This window comes from Manis pentadactyla, chromosome 9 (genome assembly GCF_030020395.1).
Source record: "Manis pentadactyla isolate mManPen7 chromosome 9, mManPen7.hap1, whole genome shotgun sequence".
Taxonomy (NCBI): Eukaryota; Metazoa; Chordata; class Mammalia; order Pholidota; family Manidae; genus Manis; species Manis pentadactyla.
In genome coordinates this window covers 49490684-49512753 of record NC_080027.1, presented here as the reverse complement: position 1 = coordinate 49512753, position 22070 = coordinate 49490684, and the positions used below count along the sequence as shown (strand labels likewise).

At 33.9% G+C, this 22070-nt stretch overlaps 1 protein-coding gene and 1 non-coding gene across 3 annotated transcripts in view; both read right to left on the bottom strand.

Moving 5' to 3' along the window:
- IPO7 (importin 7) overlaps positions 1–22070 on the bottom strand; it is a 64398-nt gene that overhangs the window by 6603 nt on the left and 35725 nt on the right. Inside the window, exons 7-23 of one of the 2 annotated variants that reach the window (XM_036892325.2) lie at positions 20636–20730; positions 20440–20524; positions 18758–18892; positions 17995–18094; positions 17154–17230; positions 16896–17012; positions 14510–14599; positions 13931–14096; positions 13567–13727; positions 12332–12460; positions 10719–10785; positions 10508–10633; positions 9656–9753; positions 9126–9221; positions 8271–8491; positions 7944–8149; positions 7002–7208 (exon numbers count right to left, since the gene is read on the bottom strand). In XM_036892325.2, coding sequence (XP_036748220.2) covers positions 7002–7208; positions 7944–8149; positions 8271–8491; positions 9126–9221; positions 9656–9753; positions 10508–10633; positions 10719–10785; positions 12332–12460; positions 13567–13727; positions 13931–14096; positions 14510–14599; positions 16896–17012; positions 17154–17230; positions 17995–18094; positions 18758–18892; positions 20440–20524; positions 20636–20730 — 2176 coding nt within the window. The remainder of the gene's footprint in view (positions 1–7001; positions 7209–7943; positions 8150–8270; positions 8492–9125; positions 9222–9655; positions 9754–10507; positions 10634–10718; positions 10786–12331; positions 12461–13566; positions 13728–13930; positions 14097–14509; positions 14600–16895; positions 17013–17153; positions 17231–17994; positions 18095–18757; positions 18893–20439; positions 20525–20635; positions 20731–22070) is intronic. The other variant, XM_057507355.1, reaches the window with a different exon arrangement.
- On the bottom strand, positions 14178–14361 carry LOC118915923 (small nucleolar RNA SNORA23). Its single transcript, XR_005026228.1, has one exon. It is a non-coding gene; the product is annotated as a small nucleolar RNA SNORA23 (small nucleolar RNA).

Genomic DNA, 22070 nt, shown 5'->3' with positions numbered 1-22070 from the left:
TTGAGAAAATAAACAAAATAGATAAGTCTCTAGCCAGACTTATAAAGAAAAAAAGAGAATCTACACACATTAACAGAAACGAGAAAGGAAAAATCATGAGACCCCACAGAAACATAAAGAATTATTAGAGAATACTATGAAAACCTATATGCTAAAAAGCTGGAAAACCTAGAAGAAATGGACAACTTCCTAGAAAAATACAACCTTCCAAGACTGACCAAGGAAGAAACAGAAAATCTAAACAGACCAATTACCAGCAATGAAATTGAAGCAGAAATTTAAAAACTACCCAAGAGCAAAACCCCCGGACCACATGGATTTAACGCGGAATTTTATCAGACATACATAGAAGACATAGTACCCATTCTCCTTAAAGTTTTCCAAAAAATAGAAGAGGAGGGAATACTCCCAAACTCATTCTATGAAGCCAGCATCACCCTAATACCAAAACCAGGCAAAGACCCCACTAAAAAGAAAATTACAGACCAATATCCCCGATGAACATAGATGCAAAAATACTCAACAAAATATTAGCAAACCGAATTCAAAAATACATCAAAAGGATCATCCATAATGATCAAGTTGGATTTATGCCAGGGATGAAAGGATGGTACAACATTCGAAAATCACATCAACAAAAAGAACAAAAACCACATGATCATCTCTATAGATGCTGAAAAAGCATCTGACAAAATTCAACATCCATTCATGAGAAAAACTCTCAATAAAATGGGTTCCCACAGCCAACATTATACCTAACTGAGAAGTTGAAAGCTTTTCCTTTAAGATTGGGAACAATACAAGGATGCCCACTTTCCCCACTTCTATTCAACACAGTACAGCAATCAGACAACACAGAGAAATAAAAGGAATCCAGATTGGCAAGGAAGAATTCAAACTGTCATTTGCAGATGACATGATATTGTACATAAAAACCCTAAACACTCCACTCTAAAACTACTAGATCTAATATCTGAATTCAGATAAGCTGCAGAATACAAAATTAACACACAGAAATCTGTGGCATTCCTATACACTAACGATGAACTAGCAGAAAGAGAAATCAGAAAAACCATTCCATTCACAATTGCATCAAAAAGAATAAAATATCTAGGAATAAACCTAACCAAGGAAGTGAAAGACCTATACCCTGAAAACTACAAGACACTCTTAAGAGAAATTAAAGAGGACACTAACAAATGGAAACTTATCCCATGCTCTGGGCTAGGAAGAATTAATATTGTCAGAATGGCCATCCTGCCTAAAGCACACTACAGATTCAATGCAATCCCCATCAAAGTACCAACAGCGTTCTTCAACGAACTGGAACAAATAGTTTTAAAATTCATATGGCACCACAAAAGACCCCGAATAGCCAAAGCAATCCTCAGAAGGAAGAATAAAGCAGGGGGATCTCGCTTCCCAACTTCAAGCTCTACTACAAAGCCACAGTAATCAAGACAATTTGGTACTGGCACAAGAACAGTCCCATAGACCAGTGGAATAGAATAGAGAGTCCAGATATTAACCCAAACATACATGGTCAATTAATATACAATAAAGGAGCTATGTATACACAATGGGGAAATGACAGCCTCTTCAACAGCTGGTGCTGGCCAAACTGGACAGCTACATGCAAGAGAATGAAACTGGATTATTGTTTAACCCCATACACAAAAGTAAATTCAAAATGGATTAAAGACTTGAATGTAAGTCATGAAACCATAAAACTCTTACATCTCCTGAATATAAACATGAGCAACTTACTCCTGAATGCACCTCCTCGAGAAAGGGAAACAAAAGCAAAAATGAACTCATGGGGCTCTATCAAACTAAAAAGTTTCTGTACGCCAAAGGAGACCATCGACAGAACAAAAGCATCCTACAGTATCAGAGAATATATTCGTAAATGACATATCCGACAAGGGGTTAAGATCCAAAATATATAAAGAACTTATATGCCTCAACACCCAAAAAGCAAATAACCCAATTAAAATATGGGCAGAGGATATGAACAGACAGATATTCAGATGGCCAACAGATACATGAAAAGATGCTCATCATCACTAATCATCAGGGAAATGCAAATTAAAACCACAATGAGATATCACCTCACACTAGTTAGGATGGCCAGCATCAAAAAAACTAAAAACAACAAATGCTGGGGAGGATGTGGAGTAAGGGGAACCCTCCTACAGTGCTGGTGGGAATGTAAGCTAGTTCAACCATTGTGGAAAGCAATATGGAGGTTCCTCAAAAACTAAAACTAGAAATACCATTTGACTCGGGAATCGCACTCCTTGGAATTTACCCAAAAAATACAACTTCTCAGATTCAAAAAGACATATACACTCCTATGCTTATCGCAGCACTTTTTACAATAGCCAATATATGGAAGAAACCTAAGTGTCCATCAGTAGATATATGGATAAAGAAGTTATGGTACATATACACAATGGAATACTATTCAGCCATAGGAAAGAAACAAATCCAACGATTTGCAACAACATGGATGGAGCTGGAGGACATTATACTCAGTGAAATTAGCCAGGCGGAGAAAGACAAATGCCAAATGATTTCCCTCATTTGTGGAGTATAACAATGAAGCAAAACTGAAGGAACAAAAAAGCAGCAGACTTAGTGACTCCAGGAAAGAACTAGTGGTTACCAAATGGTAGGGGTGTTGGGGGAAGGGTGTGGGAGGGTGGTTGGGTAGGGAGGGGACAAGGGGTTTGAGGGGCATTATGTTTAGTATACATGTTGTGTGGGATCACAGGGAGAAAAGTGTAGCACAGAGAAGGCACATACTGAATTTGTGGCATCTTGCTGCACTGATGGACAGTGGCTGCATTGGGGTATGGGTGGAGATTTGATAGTTTGGGTAAATGTAGTAACCACATTGTTTTTTCATGTGAAACCTTCCTAAGAGTGTATATCAATCGTACCTTAATAAAAAAATTTTTTAAAAAAACAAACAAACATCAAGAGGATCATACACCATGATCAAGTGGGATTCATCTCAGGGATGCAAGGATGGTACAACATTCGAAAATCCATCAACATCATACATCACATCAACAAAAAGAAGGACAAAAACTACACGATAATCTCCATAGATACCAAAAAAGCAATCAACAAAATTCAACATTCATTCATGATAAAAACTCTCAACAAAATGGGTATAGAGGGCAAGTACCTCAACATAATAAAGGCCATATATGACAAACCCACAGCCAACATCATACTTAACAGCGAGAAGCTGAAAGCTTTTCCTCTAAGATCGGGAACAAGACAGGGATGCCCACTCTCCCCACTGTTATTCAACACAGTAGTGGAGGTCCTACCCATGGCAATCAGACAAAACAAAGAAATACAAGGAATCCAGATTGGTAAAGAAAAAGTCAAAGTGTCACTATTTGCAGATGACATCATATTGTACATAAAAAACCCTAAACACTCCACTCCAAAACTACTAGATCCAATATCTGAATTCAGCCAAGTTGCAGGATACAAAATTACTACACAGAAATCTGTTGCATTCCTATACACTAACGATGAACTAGCAGAAAGAGAAATCAGGAAAACCATTCCATTCACAAATGCATCAAAAAGAGTAAAATATCTAGGAATAATCCTAACCAAGGAAGTGAAAGACCTATACCCTGAAAACTACAAGACACTCTTAAGAGAAATTAAAGAAGACATAAACAAATGGAAACTCATCCCATGCTCTTGGCTAGGAAGAATTAATATCGTCAAAACGGTGATCCTGCCTAAAGCAATCTACAGATTCGATGCAATCCCTATCAAAATAGCAAAAGCATTCTTCAACGAACTGGAACAAATAGTTCTAAAATTCATATGGCACCACAAAAGACCCCAAATAGCCAAAGCAATCCTGAGAAGGAAGAATAAAGCAGGGAGATCTTGCTTCCCAACTTCAAGCTCTACTACAAAGCCACAGTAATCAAGACAATTTGGTACTGGCACAAGAACAGACCCACAGACCAGTGGAACAGAATAGAGAGTCCAGATATTAACACAAACATATATGGTCAATTAATATATGATAAAGGAGCCATGGACACACAATGGGGAAACGACAGCCTCTTCAACAACTGGTGTTGGCAAAACTGGACAGCTAAATGTAAGAGAATGAAACTGGACCACTGTCTAACCCCATACACAAAAGTAAATTCGAAATGGATCAAAGACCTGAATGTAAGTCATGAAACCATAAAACTCTTAGAGAAAAACGTGGGCAAAAATCTTAGACATAAACATGAGCGACTTCTTCATGAATATATCTCCCCGGGCAAGGGAAACAAAAGCATAAATGAACAGGTGGGACTATATCAAGGTGAAAAGCTTCTGTACAGCAAAGGACACCATCAATAGAACAAAAAGGTATCCTACAGTATGGGAGAATATATTCATAAATGACAGATCCAATAAAGGGTTGACATCCAAAATATATAAAGAGTTCACACACCTCAACAAACAAAAAGCAAATAATCCAATTAAGAAATGAGCAGAGCTGAATAGACAGTTCTCTAAAGAAGAAATTCAGATGGCCAACAGACACATGAAAAGATGCTCCACACATCGCTAGTCATCAGAGAAATGCAAATTAAAACCACAATAATGTATCACCTCACACCAGTAAGGATGGCCAACATCCAAAAGACAAACAACAACAAATGTTGGCAAGGTTGTGGAGAAAGGGGAACCCTCCTACACTGCTGGTGGGAATGTAAATTAGTTCATTGTGGAATGCAATATGGAGATTCCTCAAAAAACTAAAAATAGAAATACCATTTGACCCAGGAATTCCACTCCTAAGAATTTACCCTAAGAATACAGCAGCCCAGTTTGAAAAAGACAGATGCACCCGTATGTTTATCACAGCACTATTTAGAATAGCCAAGAAATGGAAGCAACCTAAGTGTCCATCAGTAGATGAATGGATAAAGAAGATGTGGTACATATACACAATGGAATTATTATTCAGACACAAGAAGAAAACAAATCCTACCATTTGCAACAACATGGATGGAGCTAGAGGGTATTATGCTCAGTGAAATAAGCTAGGCGGAGAAAGGGAAGTATCAAATGATTTCACTCATCTGTGGAGTATAAGAACAAAGTAAAAAACTGAAGGAACCAAACAGCAGCAGACTCACAGAACCCAAGAATGGACTAACAGTTACCAAAGGGAAAGGGACTGGGGAGGATGGGTGGGAAGGGAGGGATAAGGGGGGAAAAAAAAGGTGGGTGGGCATTACTATTAGCTGACATAATGTGGGGGAGGTGGGGCACAGGGAGGGTTGTACAACACAGAGAAGACAAGTAGTCATTCTATAGCATCTTACTACGCTGATGGACAGTGACTGTAATGGGGTATGTTGGGGGGACTTGGTGATGGGGGATGTCTAATAAACATAATGTTCCTTATGTAATGGTAGATTAATGATACCAAAATAATAAATAAATAAATAAATAACAAAAACAACAACAAAAAAACCAGAAGCATTAAGGAGGAGGAGTGAAAGATAGCACCTAGTATACATTATACTAAATAAATAATTATTTAGTATTATAAATGCTTTATTTTTTTCTTTATTGCCTATTCAAATACCTTTAATTGCATTTAACTGTCTTTCCACAGAAACATAGCTCTGTAGTACTTAACTTAAATATGTTCACACATTTTTACATTATAGCCTAAATAATAAACTCAATCTACTCTATAGAACAAATTTTCCCAGCATAACACAGGACCAAGTGTTCAAATCTCAGCGTTTCATGAAAACATGCACAAGGAAAATTCATATAAAATTGCAGCAAGTCTGACCATGTCTCTCCCTATTTCAATTAAGTAACTATATAAAGGTGTGTGTGTGTGGTTAGGGAGGTAGAAGGAAAGGGGGAGAGAAAGAAAGAAAATGTTCTCTATAAAGGCTTTCAACAAAAGCAAATTTGTTGACAAAGCAATTCCAAGAATGAAAACTGATTTCCTCATGTAGTAGGTGCTGGGTATTTTGTAGGGGAAAGTTAATATTCAGTCACATGATTTTATATTTTTTTATTGCATTTACTGTTCATGGACAAGCACTCTATTATAAACCATCCTTTAGGGCTCATGTGTTTAAGTCTATGGAATATGGTATCATGGACAAAAGCCAGGTCCGTAGTTGCTGCACTTCAATATATTCTTGTTGCCTGCAATGTAGCTCAGAAACCATTCCTTTGTGTTTCTGTAACTTTGCATCAAAATAGTTTTGTCATGGGCTTATAAGACCAATGCATTGGTTATCAGAGAGTTTATTCTACATCAAAGTTCATAACACATGGGAATCATAGCATGGTGGTTAATTCTGGGCAGAAGGAGTGTTTCAAATAAAGTACCAATGTTAATTTCTTAAGCTGCATGGCAGAACACTTCTATGTTATCTTTTGTTGAAATCCAAGTAAATGATGGTAAAAAAAACTGAACTGGCACCTCCTATTCTGTAGCCAAACACTCTGTGAAACAGGAAAAAAAAAGAAAAGGGATCCAAGACCATTAATATTATAAATGGTCAAATTCTCAGTAAGTGTGGATTTGGCAGGGGAAAAGATACACTAATATATAAACAGACAACAAATAGATAAAAGAGTGGATACTTCTAGAGAAAGCTGGGAGGACAGAAATCAGAAGTGGGAAAAAGAATTGTCACTGTATAAACTTTTGAACTAGACTGTTCTCCTAGACAGTGCCTGTTTCAAAATTACAATGTAAATAAAAGTATGGTAACAGGATGAGGAAAATACTCTGATACTCTATGGCAACAGTAGAAATAACTTTGGTCACTTAGTCCAAGAATCCTAAATCATATTCTAGTTTGGGTTTGAGATACCACAATTCCCTTCCTTAAGGGGTAGACACAAACAAGAACAAATTGGTTCAGGAAAATGGACCAAATAGAGCTACTTTAATTACATGTAATATGCTAACTTACTCTGAAATATAGCTTTAAATATCTGGTACTCATCAACAGGGTTATCTTCATCATCAATGATTGTGGAATAGCCTTCCAGAGCAGTCTCCTCAGCATCATCTTCTTCCCAGTCTTCATCATCTCCATCTTCACCTGCTTGCTTAGCCAGAATCTCCAAATATTCTTGCCCATCTTCATCAATATCATCTTCATCACTCCCCAGTTCTTCTGCCAAGTCATAAAATAGGAGCTTTTGTTAACACCAAAATATTTTGCTACTCAACAAACTGATGATGATCACTGTCAGCAAATTACAAATCACAACTGAATAAATTCAAGGAAGAATTCCAGGAAACCCAACCATGATTCTTAATACTAGAGGTATGAAAAAAGGATTGCACAATATGAGATTCAGCACTTGGTATGCTCTGGGCCTATGGTATATACCAAACTAAATACCCATACTAAAGTAATACAGTTTACATTATATACACAGAATATTCTTTGTGAAATTTTTTTTAAGGCTGCCTAAACTAGTAAATGATAAAAGACAAAAACGGCAATAGCTTTCTATTTTGGAACCATTACAGTAATTTCTCTTAACCAACATTCTATCAATACATACTCTTGACATCTATAGTGTCTTACAGGTGAAAAGTATTAGCCATTAACTTACTTTTATAGTGCAGGTATGGTTAGGTTTTTGGACTAATAGATTTTGCCAATACTAAAAATCATAAATGCCTAGAACTGCTTCTGCTTCCTGTGTTGGGAGATATAGCTGAAGTTCCTGCCTTCATGGACCTTACACTCTAGTGGGAAGACAAGAGAGTCTTTCTAGGAATGAATGAACATGAAAGCATTGGGCTATGATCCCACATTTTTATTAGGAGAAACGCCAGGAAAACAAGTCCAACATTTCTAACTAGGTAAGCCTGGCTTTCTCCATCACAAATCCTTTACCTGTTTCATCATCATCATCAGCTTCATCATCATCATCACTGTCATTCTCATGTTCTGCATGGCAGGCATATGCTCTTTTTAATCCATTAAATAAAAGGATAAAAGCTGGCAAAATTTGTCCAGAAACCTGATTTAAAACTTGTGGTATTTGTTCCATATCAATAAGAGCACACAGGCCCAGAACACACATCTTTCTGTCATGAAGCCTAAAAAATAAAATAAAATATTTTTCTTTGTCCTTTAAAAAACAAAACACAGTAACAAGAACAGTAAAAAAGAGTTCCTCACAAAGTTAAATAAACAAAGATCCACTATTATGTGACTTACCCCAAGAAACAATCAACATCATTAAGCCATTGTGTAATAAAATGATTTGTAACTGGTTCAACATTATTAGGGAAGCGAAGATTTTCTAGAGTGTTGAGAAGTAGGTGTGGATTATAATACAAAGCTGCAATGGCAACTTGCAGGCACATTGTTCGAAGTTCACTTGTCTTCACCTCTCTCGTCAGTCTTTCTAAAGCTGCTTCCACAAACAAGGGAATGCACTGTAAAAGATAGCAAAATATTCCAAAATTGTAAGTAACAGCAGTCTAACTATCCTACCTATATCAACTTAACTCTTTGCCTCAACTACCCCCTTCCCCCAAGAGGTGATCCAGTATTTTTTTTGTTGAGGAACTTCAGGAAAATTAATTCTAGAGAAAGACTAGTCTTCACTGTGTTATCAGAGCCTTACCACAATAGGAATCATGGATTCACAATATTCCCACCTTACTGTGGTAATCACTTTGCTATACATACATGTATGAATTCACCACATCTTATTAAATTTATACAATGTTATACTTCAACTACATCTCAATAAAGCTGGAAAAGAATTCCTACCAAAACTGACCATGGAAATTTAACGACTAAATCTATCTACAAAAAACTCTTAAGTCAAAACTTACCTTGCATAACAAGTAGCCATAAAACTTGATAGTTGTATTTCCATATATATTAAACATATAATCATTATTATATACTGGTTAAATTTTAAATCAACACTTTAAAAATGTCACCTAGGTGTCATAATAAACAACATACAGGATAAGAATATAACAAATGCCCAAAAAGAAAAAAAGTGGAAGGGAAAATTCCTCTGAAACTTAAAATATAATCATTAACAGACCCACTAACCTGGTCAATGCCACGCCCTTTACACTGTAGAATGATGACCTCTAATAATTTTGCTGCATGACACTCTGCATCTTCTCCTGCAACTCCTGTAAGAACCTAATCAACACAGAATATAAATCGCCAATGAGGCATCACAAAACTTCAAATCAGAGAATTTCCATCCCATCTACAGTCTCTGAAATATTTATTAAGATAATCTAATAAACATGAATAATTGAAATAGTCAATAAAGCACCTGTGAGGGTTTGGAGTTATCTGGCATATTCCAGCAATCTAGAATCTTGGTCTGCATAAACAAAGCACCTTCCCTTCAGTGCCATTCTGGACCATAGTTTATTGACAACCAACAGCTTTAGTTTTTCATACAAACATAGTAGCTAAAGTACCTTACCTTTCTTAGGGATACTTGTCAAAGCTATTGCTGTGGCATCTAGGAATCAGTTTTTCTTAGTTTATAACTCTCAAAGCCCTTATTCTGTCAGACCCATATGATAATATATTCACCATAATGTGGTTATGGCATGACATACCTTTTTGCACATACTGTATATCATTTCAAGATACTTGGTATCAGACAGAAGCATGTCTGTATCAACTGTTACATAATTATGAAGCAGAGGCATCATATCTGTATTAATAAAAAGCATCAATTAAACATCTTTACTAATATTAATGCTGTTCCTAAAAAATCTTAGAAAAGGAAAATATGATATTGTCTTGTCCCTGACATTCATTTTTAAGGTATATTCATTTATAATTAAATGTAGAAATGAACCCTTTACAGTTGACCTTTGAACAACATAGGTTTGAATTGCGTGGGGCTACCTATACGCAGATTTTTTTCCAATAAATATATTGGGAAACTTTTTTGAGATTTTTAAGAATTGGAAAAAACATTTTAACTCACTTTATTTTAAGAATACAGCACATAATATATATAACATACAAAATATATGTAAATCAACTGTTTATGTTACTGGTAAGGCTTCCAGTTAACAGTAATCTATTAGTAGTTAAGTTTTTGGGGAGTCAAAAGTTTTATGTGGATTTTCAACTGCACTGGCAGGGGTCAGTGCCCCATGTTGTTTAAGGGGTCAACTGTATTAAAGTGAATTCCCTTATATGTAATATTTAAACAAAGATTATACAAAGTGATGGGGTGCAGGATGCTAAGAATGTGATGAAGAAAAAAGTCTTGATAACTAAATCAAAATATGTAACAGAAATCATGGTATAGGTCATCCTTGAACATTAACTGATACTGATAATTTATCCAAACAATGAAGCACTGAGAATATTCAAAAGTACGTTTTCGAGTAATATACTAAAAATGAATCAAAATGGGGGAAAACCCTCAGTATTTCTATGCTGACTTGACTAACCTGTAAAGTAATCAAAGCCATCTTGCTGAAAAACCTCAAATACCAGAGGTAGTAGCTGCCACATCTGTGGAGATACTTGTTGACACGTCAAACTATGTGCTAAAGAGAATATCTCCTCATAGAATTCTAAAAGAGAATATTGAGTCATTAGGACAATGTTTGCTGATGTGAAATAGTGCTGATGTGAATTAGCACAATCAGAGGTATATACCTAAGACATGCTGTTGTAAAACAGTTCCAATGACCTGTAAACAGATTCCCTCAAGTTGCTGGGTTATCTAGAAGAGAAGGAAAAAATAATCTTATGGAAGTGCAGCACACTGAATAAATTATTAAGTAATATATAATGTAATTCACTGCATTTAAGATATCAAGTCAATAATATTAAGAAACATTTTAAGTCTTTGTTACAAAATGACTCATGAAACTAGATCAACTGGGATTGAAGCTCTTAAAACAGGAAAGAAAAAATAGCTTGGAAAAATGCAAATAATTATGAAAATAAAAGAGCACAGACATTCTGCAGAGAGACTAGAGACCTTTTTGTGTGTGAATGTAGATTAATGCAGCCCACATGTAACTGAAAAGACAAGTCAGCGGTTTCCAAAAACTATTGAAAGAAGGCACTATTTCCACCACTCTCAATAATTCTTAAGTCAATTCCATTTATGTAATTATATTAGAGGTAATGAACCAAGCCCCCAAATCATATAAGACAGACAGAAAATACAAATTCTTTTTGTCAATATAGTACTCAGTTGCATCCCAAATCTCTGAAAGCCATCAGGATGTTTTGAAAGAGAATAAATAAAGATAAAATTTACTAATGAGATATAGAAATACGACATCTATTTCAAATACATATACTTAATGTTTTCAACTCAAAATATAGTAAACAATTTATTTGTTAACCGTAAGGCAGCTGTAGTATTTTCATGGCTTCTGCCTATTTCTAGTTATAATCTAGAACACACAAGTAGTTTACTGAAAATGTTATGTTGCAATAGGCAATTTATAGATAATCTGAAAACATATGCTATATGGATGTAAATACCTTCAATGGTATTATAAACACCAAATTCAGGACAGTGGTTACCTCTAAGGGAAGGAAGTAGGGAAATGACATTAGGAAGTGGTACCCCAAGGGCTTCAATTACATCTATGTGAAATTGTTTTTCTTACTGGAAATAAAGTCTAAAGGACACAATGTAAAATGTTAAAATCTAATAAATTTAGGTGGTGATTAAGGGATATTGGTTGTGATTTTCTCTGTTCTTTTCTCTTTTCCCTATATTTTAAGTAGTTCCATTTTTAAAAATTTATGATTACAATTCTCTTACCTTTCCAAAGGACAACATTAAAAGAATACTAGGAAGATGATGGTGACGATTGCATGACAATGTGAATGTACTTAACACCACTGAACAGTACTTCTAAAAATGGTAGATGGTGTATTTTATGTTATTTTACCATAATTGGGGAAAAAAACTTTTCAATTAAAAGGAAAAATAGGAAGAATACATTTCCCTAGGAATCGCCACACTTTGGATCAGAGAAATGTAACCTAAAAGGGAGGCAAAATCCTGAACTTTGAAGTAAAGAAATGGTAATACAAATAACTTCTTCCTATTCCTTCACATTTATAAGGTATCAGTGTTATCCTTACAAAAGAGAACCAAATGACTGAAAAGATGGCAAAATCAAGGTACCTGAAGATGATTAGGAAGTTATTTAAGTCAGAGCCCTCTAAAAAAGCAAAGAACAATTGATGAACAATGGCTTGAAATTCCCTAAAACCTTTACAACTCTGGATCATTTTCTTACCTCTTTATGATCTTCGACTACACTAAGAAGCGTGTCAATGGTATTCAGGATTCCCATAGCAGTAACTGCTTTGTCATCACTTCCTTCCTCATCTGGCCCTGTCTGGATTACTTGATTAAATGTCATTGCCTAAATTCAAGAGAATACAGGTTTCCCATTAAACCAGTATAAACATGTTATGGACTAAAACTTTTAATTTTTAAAATGTTTTTACTGGGACAGCACAATGGATCAATGTTTCCAAAATGATTAAGAATAATTAAGAGCTTGGGCTCTCTCATAATGAAATGGTACTGCTGACCTGTTTCCTGGTATCTCATTTAGGAACTTCATTGAGATACTGTGAAGATTAAGTGAGGCAAGGCACAGACAGTGTTAACATTAAGATAGAGTTAACATTATGCATATTTTTATTAATATTATTGGGTAACATTTGACAATGCCCAAATATAGGTATATTAATCATCAAGGTTTTTCCTGTTCTAAAATTCAATCATTTTTTTAAAAGGTACTTCTTAGAAATAAAGAAGTCATAATACTCAGTTTAATATATTATCAATGCAATATACATACTTAATGCCATATGTCCTTACCCATTTTAAACCAGCTGTTAAGAATGTATTTTTTCACAAAAACTCTCTGCTTTTGCTTAAATCCACAGCAATTGACAAGAGTTTACTCTTGAACCCTTAATACTCAGCAGGAATATACATTAAGTAAGTCATTGTATAGGGAATATGAATGGGTAATTGTTGAGCACATGCTTGTACTTTACTCTTAAATATTTACATTGTGAGTTCTTAGAAGTTTGGGGCCATGTATAATAAACAAACGCTAACTATAAAATAATTATTATTTACATAAATTTCACTTCAAAATAAATATTATTTCCACTCATTTAAGTTGGTCCAAAATATTCCAGAAAACCACACAAACAAGACAAGTCATGATATAATGTGAGACATTATTTAAGAACACACATTGTGGAGGCATATAATAGCTCAGGTGTGAATCACAGCCCCAACCCTTACAGGTGGGACAAATTACTTAAAAACTTGTTATTACTATACCTCACATTTTCTCTCAAAATAGGAATATTCCTCACACAGGAAACTGTGTGAGAATGAGTTAAATACATATCAAAGGCTTAGAACAGTATCTGACATACAGTAAGCTCTGTGAAAATACTTGCTATAAGGTAACTAATGCATAAATGATTGACGCAATTAACATACCAAATGTTGTGTCATTTCCACTGCAATAGGGGTAACTTCTTCACTATATTCACAGATCATCTTCTGAATTACATTGGTAAGATCATCATTTTCGGTTTCTCTTATAATATGAAGAAGAGCCTGCATTACCGGTCTGATGAATGGTGTGATGTATTCTTTAGCTGTAAGAGAGAAAGGGAAAAAACCTTTTGGCCCAAACAGCCAAAACTCCCTAAAACCTGATACAACATACACCAGAGAGTAAAAAAGAAAGTTTCACACATGAAAAGGAACAACATGTGTCAAGTTTCTCAGGTAATACCTCATAGAATTACATGTTTGTAAGCACACTGCTCTATTTTTGAGATATAAATTTTTTTCTTACCTTTTTCTTGATTGCTAATCAACACTTGAAGTGCAATGGCAGCTTCCACTTTTACAGGCATTTCTCTATCATCAATCAGACATCTTCGTGTCAGTTCTAAGGCTGTTTGTAGGTTCTGATCACTTTTGAACTTCACTTCACAAAAATAGTGAAGGACCCAGCAAGCCTTTAAAAAAAAATGCAGTCTGTTACTATAGAAATCTTACATTAAATTCCCCCAAGCTACAGTATCTCTATTCCCAAAGTTCTCTGTATGGGAATTTGGAGGCTGGCCAGTGGTAGGTAAGTCCAAAGAGACAACACTAGACCAGTACTATGATCCCAGGTTACTCTTAGGCTGCATGACGTTTGCGTGGATAGCACAATCTGATTGCAAAACACAGACAGACAATGCTATCAGACACAGATGAAAACTATGCACACATTACAGCAGCCATTTAAAAAGTTACATGAAACATAAGTCTAAAAATATAAAATATGGCTTTTAAAGTGAACATTAAGTTTCCATATAAAAATCCACATAGGCAGTCACTTATTACAAGACATAAATATGTAAATTAACATAGTTTTAAAACATACCCTTGCTCTCATGTAGCCTAATTCACTGCTAAAGAGAGGGAATACATGATTCTGCAACATGTATTCCATCTGATCTTTGTAGATCTTCTTCTGTAAATATAAACAACAATTACTTTTTGAAAGAGTTCCATATCATATGCCAAATAGACATACCAGTGTTAAAATGACTACTGATGTCAAAACACACATTTATTCTGGTTCTTTGAAACCCAGGACACATTTGAATTTCTTGAAGCTTACTGTCAAGAAACACTGAATACATTAAAAAAAAAATCTTTTCACATCATTTTGTTTTGGAAGCAATTACACTGTATTTTAACATCAATAATGTTTAAGTAACTAAAGTGTGGTTAACTTTATTCCATACCTTATAGAATGTTTTTCTTATAAAGCTGTTATAATGAAAAAACTCTAAAAGCTTCTAAATGAAAAGATTGAGAAACAAGCTGTTTTCAAGGTAATAATCTGGGTATCTAAAAAGATACACTCACAAATCTCCAAGTAGAGTATTTTCTAAATGGTAAAAAGCTTTTAAGAAGAGTTCCTTGAATTGCATATCAAATTAACATTAAAAATTGATGAACACCTAAAAAACTGATGACTATGAGACACAGAAATAAATGCAATTTGGGATCCTGGACTGAATTATGGACTAGATTAAAAGGACTCTACTGGGAAATCTTTTAAAATGTGAAGGGGTCTGTAACCTAGCTAACAGTGTCATATTGAAATTAATTTCCTAGTTTTGAGAACTGTGGCATGGCTATCTAAGATGTTACAATTAGGGGAAGATAGGTAGAGTAATGGAAACTAGTCTTACAATCTTTCTGTAAGCCTGAAATTATTTAAAAATAAAAAGTCACAAGAATTGGAATGTGCCAAGAGAACTCACTCAAGATTCCCAGCCTTCTATACAATTACTTCTATGCAACATTAATTTATACTTTCATAACTGAGAGGAGGTTGGGTGGACAAGTATAGAAAAGCTGCAAGAAACAAAATATACCCACAAATTAACGTGACAAACTCAATTCAATGGAGCACCACACAAAGCAAGGTTCCTGGGAATTGGATGACACTGTGACTAAATATTTGCTTACACTTTGAATAGTTACCATTTATGAAGTTTAAACCAGAAACATAATCACATCATATTTATGAAGAAGTCAGACTCAAGATGTACAAATAAGTTGAGGTTTCTAAACATTAATCTAACCAGTCATTCTTTACAAGAAATTCTTTCAAAGCATGTGTTCCTAGGCTGTGAATGGATGCATTCATGTTTATAAATTTCTTTGAATATCAATTTCTTGAGAAGAAAAAGCCCTACTATTTTACAATTATCTTGCAACATGAAAATAACTCATGCAAAAAGTACCTTCAGCACAAGTAACAGAAGAAAATATAAACTGGACATCATTTCAAAACTTTATCAACTTAGACTTCAAAGGACACCATCAACAAAGTAAAAAGATAACTTACAGAATAGCAGAAAATGCATGCAAATCACATATATGAAAAAAGTCCAGTATTTAGAACTCTTAACAATTCAATAGAGACAAAATAACCCAATTAAAAAGTGGACAGAAGATTTGAATAGACATTTCTCCCAAGATACACAATGGCTAATAAGCACATGAAAATATTCTCAGTGTCATTTGCCATCAACTAGGATGGCTATGATAAAATAAATAAGAGTGTTGGTGAGGACATAGAAACTAGAACCATCATATACTGCTGGTGAAAATAAAATTGTACAGCCACTTTAGAAAACAGTGTGGCAGTTTCTCAGAATATCATCAGCAATTTGACTCCTATATATTTACTACCCAAGAGAAATGAAAGCATGTCCACATAAAGCACATGTACTCAAATGTTTGTATCTCCACTGTGCACAACAGAAAGTGGAAACAACTCAAAATGTTCACCAACTAATGAATGGATAAATGAAATGTGGTACACCACAAAAGAATATTATTTGGCAGTAAAAAAGAATTAAGTACTAACTCCGGCTACAACATAGATGAACTCTGAAAATACTGCAGCTAAGTGAAAGGAAATACTCATAAAGGACCATATGTTATCTCACTCCATTTATATGAAATGTCCAGAACAGGCATATCAAAAGAGCAGACAAAAAGTAAATTAGAGGTAGTTTAAGGTTGGGAAATTTAGAAGAAATTGGGGAGTGACTACTAACAAGGTTTCTATTTGGGGTGATGAAAATGTTTTGGAATTAAGACGTGACAGTTGCACAGCTCTGTGAATGTAAGAAAAACAACTGAATTTACACTTTAAATGGGGAAACTGTATAGTATGTGAATTGTGTCTCAATAAAGCTATTATTAAAGTAAACTACTTCCATGCACACACATGAAAGAAATACCTTCAGAAGTATTTCAGCTAAAGAGCCAATCATATGCAGGGCTCCATCTTTTTTTCGAGGATCAGCATTTGGTTCTGTAAGAATCTGGTAGCAAAATCCCATAGTCTTTTGCAGAACCTAAGTTAAAAGAGAAAAAAGCAGTACTTTATATTCCAATGAACATTAAAAAACAATAAAAAATAATTTACCTTAAAAACTATAAATCTGAATGGATTTTCAGTATTAGAGCAAAAGTTATCCACACATTAAGTAACCTACCTCTTTCCTCTTACTACAGGCTGTAAATAAAAGCGTCTGGGCAGCAGTGGTAGGAGAAATGAAGTCTTCAAACACATCTAGAGAATAAATTTAAAATCAACATAGAAAACAAAAACAGTAGCTTCAATTTCTTCAACAAACATTTTTACATAACTTCAAGTTATGCTTGGTAAAAAAATAAGGACCTTAACATTTTGCTAAATCTTCATGCAAGTCGAGTATGAAAATGAACCCAGGATCCCCATATAATTTTACAAAACCCTAATTCCATGTCTTTTCTGTACAAATTAAATGTTAAACCACAAGTCTCTCCTAATGATTATTTTCTTTTACACAAAACTAGAATTTTCAAAATAGAGTGACAAAAGTACAATCTACTAAAAGTACTTAAGATATTGGTAAGAAGAAAGACTAATACTCAACATTAGGTAAATTACACTTCTTTAGTTCCAAGCAACTCTAGATTCCAGTATAGGTCTTCTCAATTCCCACACATATGTGATGACTGACAGGAGATCCAAAAATATAGTTGAGACACTTAGTGTTAAGGTATAATCTTGAATTTCTAAGTATTGAGAGGTGCCAGAAGCACATCCAAGAATAATAACTTAGTAACACTACTGTATTTGTGTCTGCTAAAAATGAAGATTAACATAATCAAATGCCTATAAGTAATGAATAGCCCTCCCGCAAAGTCTAAACAACAGATAAATTACATTAAAATAAATTTTTCAGTACCAAAGTTACAACAAAAAAGAGTACCAAAGGCCCCTACAACATTTACTACACACAACCTTAAATGACATATTTTATTCCTAAAAAAAAAAAGTTAAGTCCTTACCAAACTTCATGCGTATATATTCATAAGGGTCTTCTTGCCAAAGTTCCTCGTCAGCATCTGTATAGCACATCAATGGAAAAATAACATCTTGGATAATGCCCTGTAATTTAAAAGTTAAGAAATTAACATCCTTAAGTCAGTCTCCAAATTTAAACATTCAAACTTCTGTTAAGAGCTGTAACAAAAGATACAATACATTTCTTAAAGCTTTGATGTATCAAACTTTAGCAATCCGTTTAACGCATTCTCAGATCAACTGTCAATGCATATATTCTTAACCTCTGTGCAACAAATAATTATAAAATAAGACATATATATACTCAGGTAGCAATTAAATATTCTAAGAAAACACAATATGAAAGATTAGCCCATCAAATCCTAGTTCTGAATAAAGCAAATGAATTACTCATAGAAATAGTACATCAGCTAATTATCCTCAAAACTAATCTGGTGAAACTCCTTTTCTTACTCCAAATTACATGACTAAAATGTTACCTACATATAAGCCAACAGTAAGAATTTAAAAGGCAAGATTTAAGATACCAGCTTCAGATTAAAAGATAATCTGAATATTCACACAAAATACCTTTTACAAATTTATGTCAAGGTGTTGTATTTCATTGTTCTACTATACTTGCTAAACAATTGCCAGAACTCAGTAACGTAAGTAAAAAAAAAAATTTGCCTTTTTCAACCTTTATGGTACTTAATGTGATTTCCACTATTTTTTTCTTCAAAAACATTTCAGATAGAAAATTATTACTTGTATATGAGGCTTCAGATTCTTCCAGGTGAGGGCATGAGAAACTCCTTGATTAATATAATTTAATGTCTGTTGTAAAACTCGAGGAGCCATATATTGCTTCTCCTTGTACTGATATAACACCTTCAATAGAACCTTTGAAAAAAAATTTTTGATCAAAAAACAAAGTTTAAATAGAAATCTTAACCATTTGTTAAGCCAGCAAAAATATCTGATGTTTATCTTAACACCCAGTTCATCATAAAACCACCATCATATTTTCTTAAAAAGAAAGCAATTTTTAAAATTATGTATTGAAGAAGCATATTTAGTCCCAAATAATTTAAAAAGGCAAAGTGAAGTAATACTGTGTCAAAGATTAGCTTTGGTTTAGTATAAAATGAAGAGAAAACCAGATACTACTTACATGATATTCAGAGACAGCCCTATATTATTATTAAAGTTACCTTTTAGGAGAATCTTACCCAAACTATTACCACCTGTTTAATGCCTGCCAAGAGTTCTAATTCTACTTAACATTTCAGAACAGCAATTGTCAAAATGTGGTCCCACAGACCTCAGAAGGCCCGAGAGGTCAAAACTATTTTCTTAACAATGCTAAGAAGTTATTTGACCTTTCTACGATGTTGACATTTGCACCAGTGGAATAAAAGTGATGCAGTAAAACTTCTGTCTTAACATGTATCGAAGGAGTGTCACTAAATTGTACCAGCAATCATCACATTCTTTTCAGTCACATAACTGTAAACAAGCTTTCCTTAAGAATGCCCTTAAAGAACCAGAGATATTATAAATATTGTTAAATGGGAAGTATACATATAGCACTACCTACACCAAAGTACATTTGGAAGAAAAGCTGAAATAATAGCTTTTTCCATCAAATGCTATCATATAGTTTGTAACAGACAAATTAGGGTTATTTAGATTTGTGTATATGACCTTATTTTCTCAAAAAACAAAATGAACATGTCACTTTAAGGAAAACTGATAACATATAATTGGTGCTAAAATCTGAGCTTTCAAGCAAAACTTAAATTCTTGACATGTCAACCCCAACACTTGGATACACCTGATAGCTTTACCATATTTAAAGCTATTTCTGATGAAATCAGCAGTGATATTAACAAATGCATTTTTAATTACATAATGAAACGTATTAACATTGGCAAAATCTGCATTAACTCAATGAGTCAACATTTTCTAAATGACCAGTGTTAAGATGTTATAAAATCGTGTATGCATAAAAGACCCATTCAAATGGGTCAAAAGATCCACAACCAATGCCTATCAATGTCACAAAACACGAAAATGCGTAACAATGCCATTTCCTCTTGCTAAAAATTTACCATTTTGAAAGATAGTAATTTATAACAAAAAACATGCATTTTATGTTAATATTGTGATAGGTTATTTTTAAATGAATTAATACTGTTAAATTTTGCTTTAATTTATAATATGACAAATATCACTAAGTATAAGCCACATAAATGGAAGCTTATTAGGGTTCTCAATAATGTAAGAGTATAAAGTGGTCTCAAAAATGTCTCAGAACTGCTACAGGGTTCAAAATGTTAAAGATTGCTATGTGCAATCCTTGGATGCCAAAACAACTATAAATAAGCAAGACAGAAATTAAGCCGATAATGTTATATTTCTACTTAGAAAAATTATCTTAGACTCACTTGCTGGACACCAACAGCAAATGCCTTCAGAAATACTTCAGCAAACTCATTATACTCCTTGGAAACATTGCCAGGACTTCCATACCTAAAAGAACATTAAAATGCCCATTTTAAAAAATAATGCTTTTTTTCAATACTTAAAAAACCAAAAGCTTGAAAAAAATACTTGAATCATCATAAATCAAGAGGAGCTTACCTTTCAAAAAGCCTTGCTAGTATATGTAAAGCCCATTTCTTACATTTCCACCATGGTAACTCAGGTCTATCATCTTCTTCAACTTGAAGTGTTTCCTTTAAAGAGACATTTACTTAATGACAAGTAAGAGACGATACAATCCTAAGAGGAACAGCATTAAATGAGAACAGATTCACAAAAACATGAACGCTCCTTCAGCGTTGGCCTTTCATAACAAAAGGCTAGATTTGGCAAAGTACTAACCTTACATAAAAGGCACTTTCACTGCTTCACTACTTTACTTAGTTACAAATGATATGCTTTTAAAAATTCTTATAAAAGCTTAAACCCAAACATTTTAGCTAAGATCCAAATTATATAAAGTCAAGGCCATAGCAATTAGCTGAATGAAAACTAGTATAGTTCAAATCAAGAGGGCAGTAATACTTCTGAAACTCCATTTCAGAAGTATTACTATAAATACACAAAGATATATATATATATATATATAAGAATATTCATTTACAAAACTATTTGTAATTGTGAAAAACTGCCAAGAATCTAAACATTCATTAAGAAGGGGATGTTTAATTATGTAACACCCATAAAAGACTACTAAACACCCATTAAAAGAATGGACTGGATCATTATATATGACCTAAGACATTCATGACATATTTTTAAGTCACGATAAGGAAGTTAAACTGGAGCAATTAAAATTTCTATAAATAGCCAGTGAGAGCAATGGTGCAACCACTTTAGAACTTATTTATTTATTAAGTTAAGTATACACCAACCTTACGACCCAATTTCATTCTTCGGTATTTACTCAAGCAAAATGAAAATACGTGATCACAAAAAGACTTGTTGTAAGACCATTCATACTCATAACAGCTTTATCTGTAATACTAAAATCCCTAAACCACCCAGATGGCCAACTTGTAAATGGGAAAATAAATTGTAATATAGCCATGCAATGGAATACTACTTGGCAATAAAAAGGAACATACTACTGCAACACACCATGAATACACCTTATAAATATATTACACAAAAGAAATACAAAAAAGTAGTTTTATACAAGGCAAAACTAATCTATAGGGCTAGAAATGAGAATGGTGATGGTAGGGATGACTAGAACCAGCCATAAGCAAACGGTCTAAGTGATGGTTACATGAGTACATGTAACTGAATTCACTGAAGTGTTTACTAATAATATATACATGTTTATGATTGTAAATTATACCAATAAAAGGTACAGATTATATATGTGTAAACTTTAAGTAATACTCCATACCTATTAAACACGTGCAGAAAAATACATATCAAATTAGTTCCATACCAACTGGAATGGGAGAAATGTTCTATTTATTTCTTCTGCACTTTTTGTTTAAAATAAAAATTTAAGTGATAAGCTACAAAACAGAAGGCTGGTCTCACTTATGCCACTAATAAA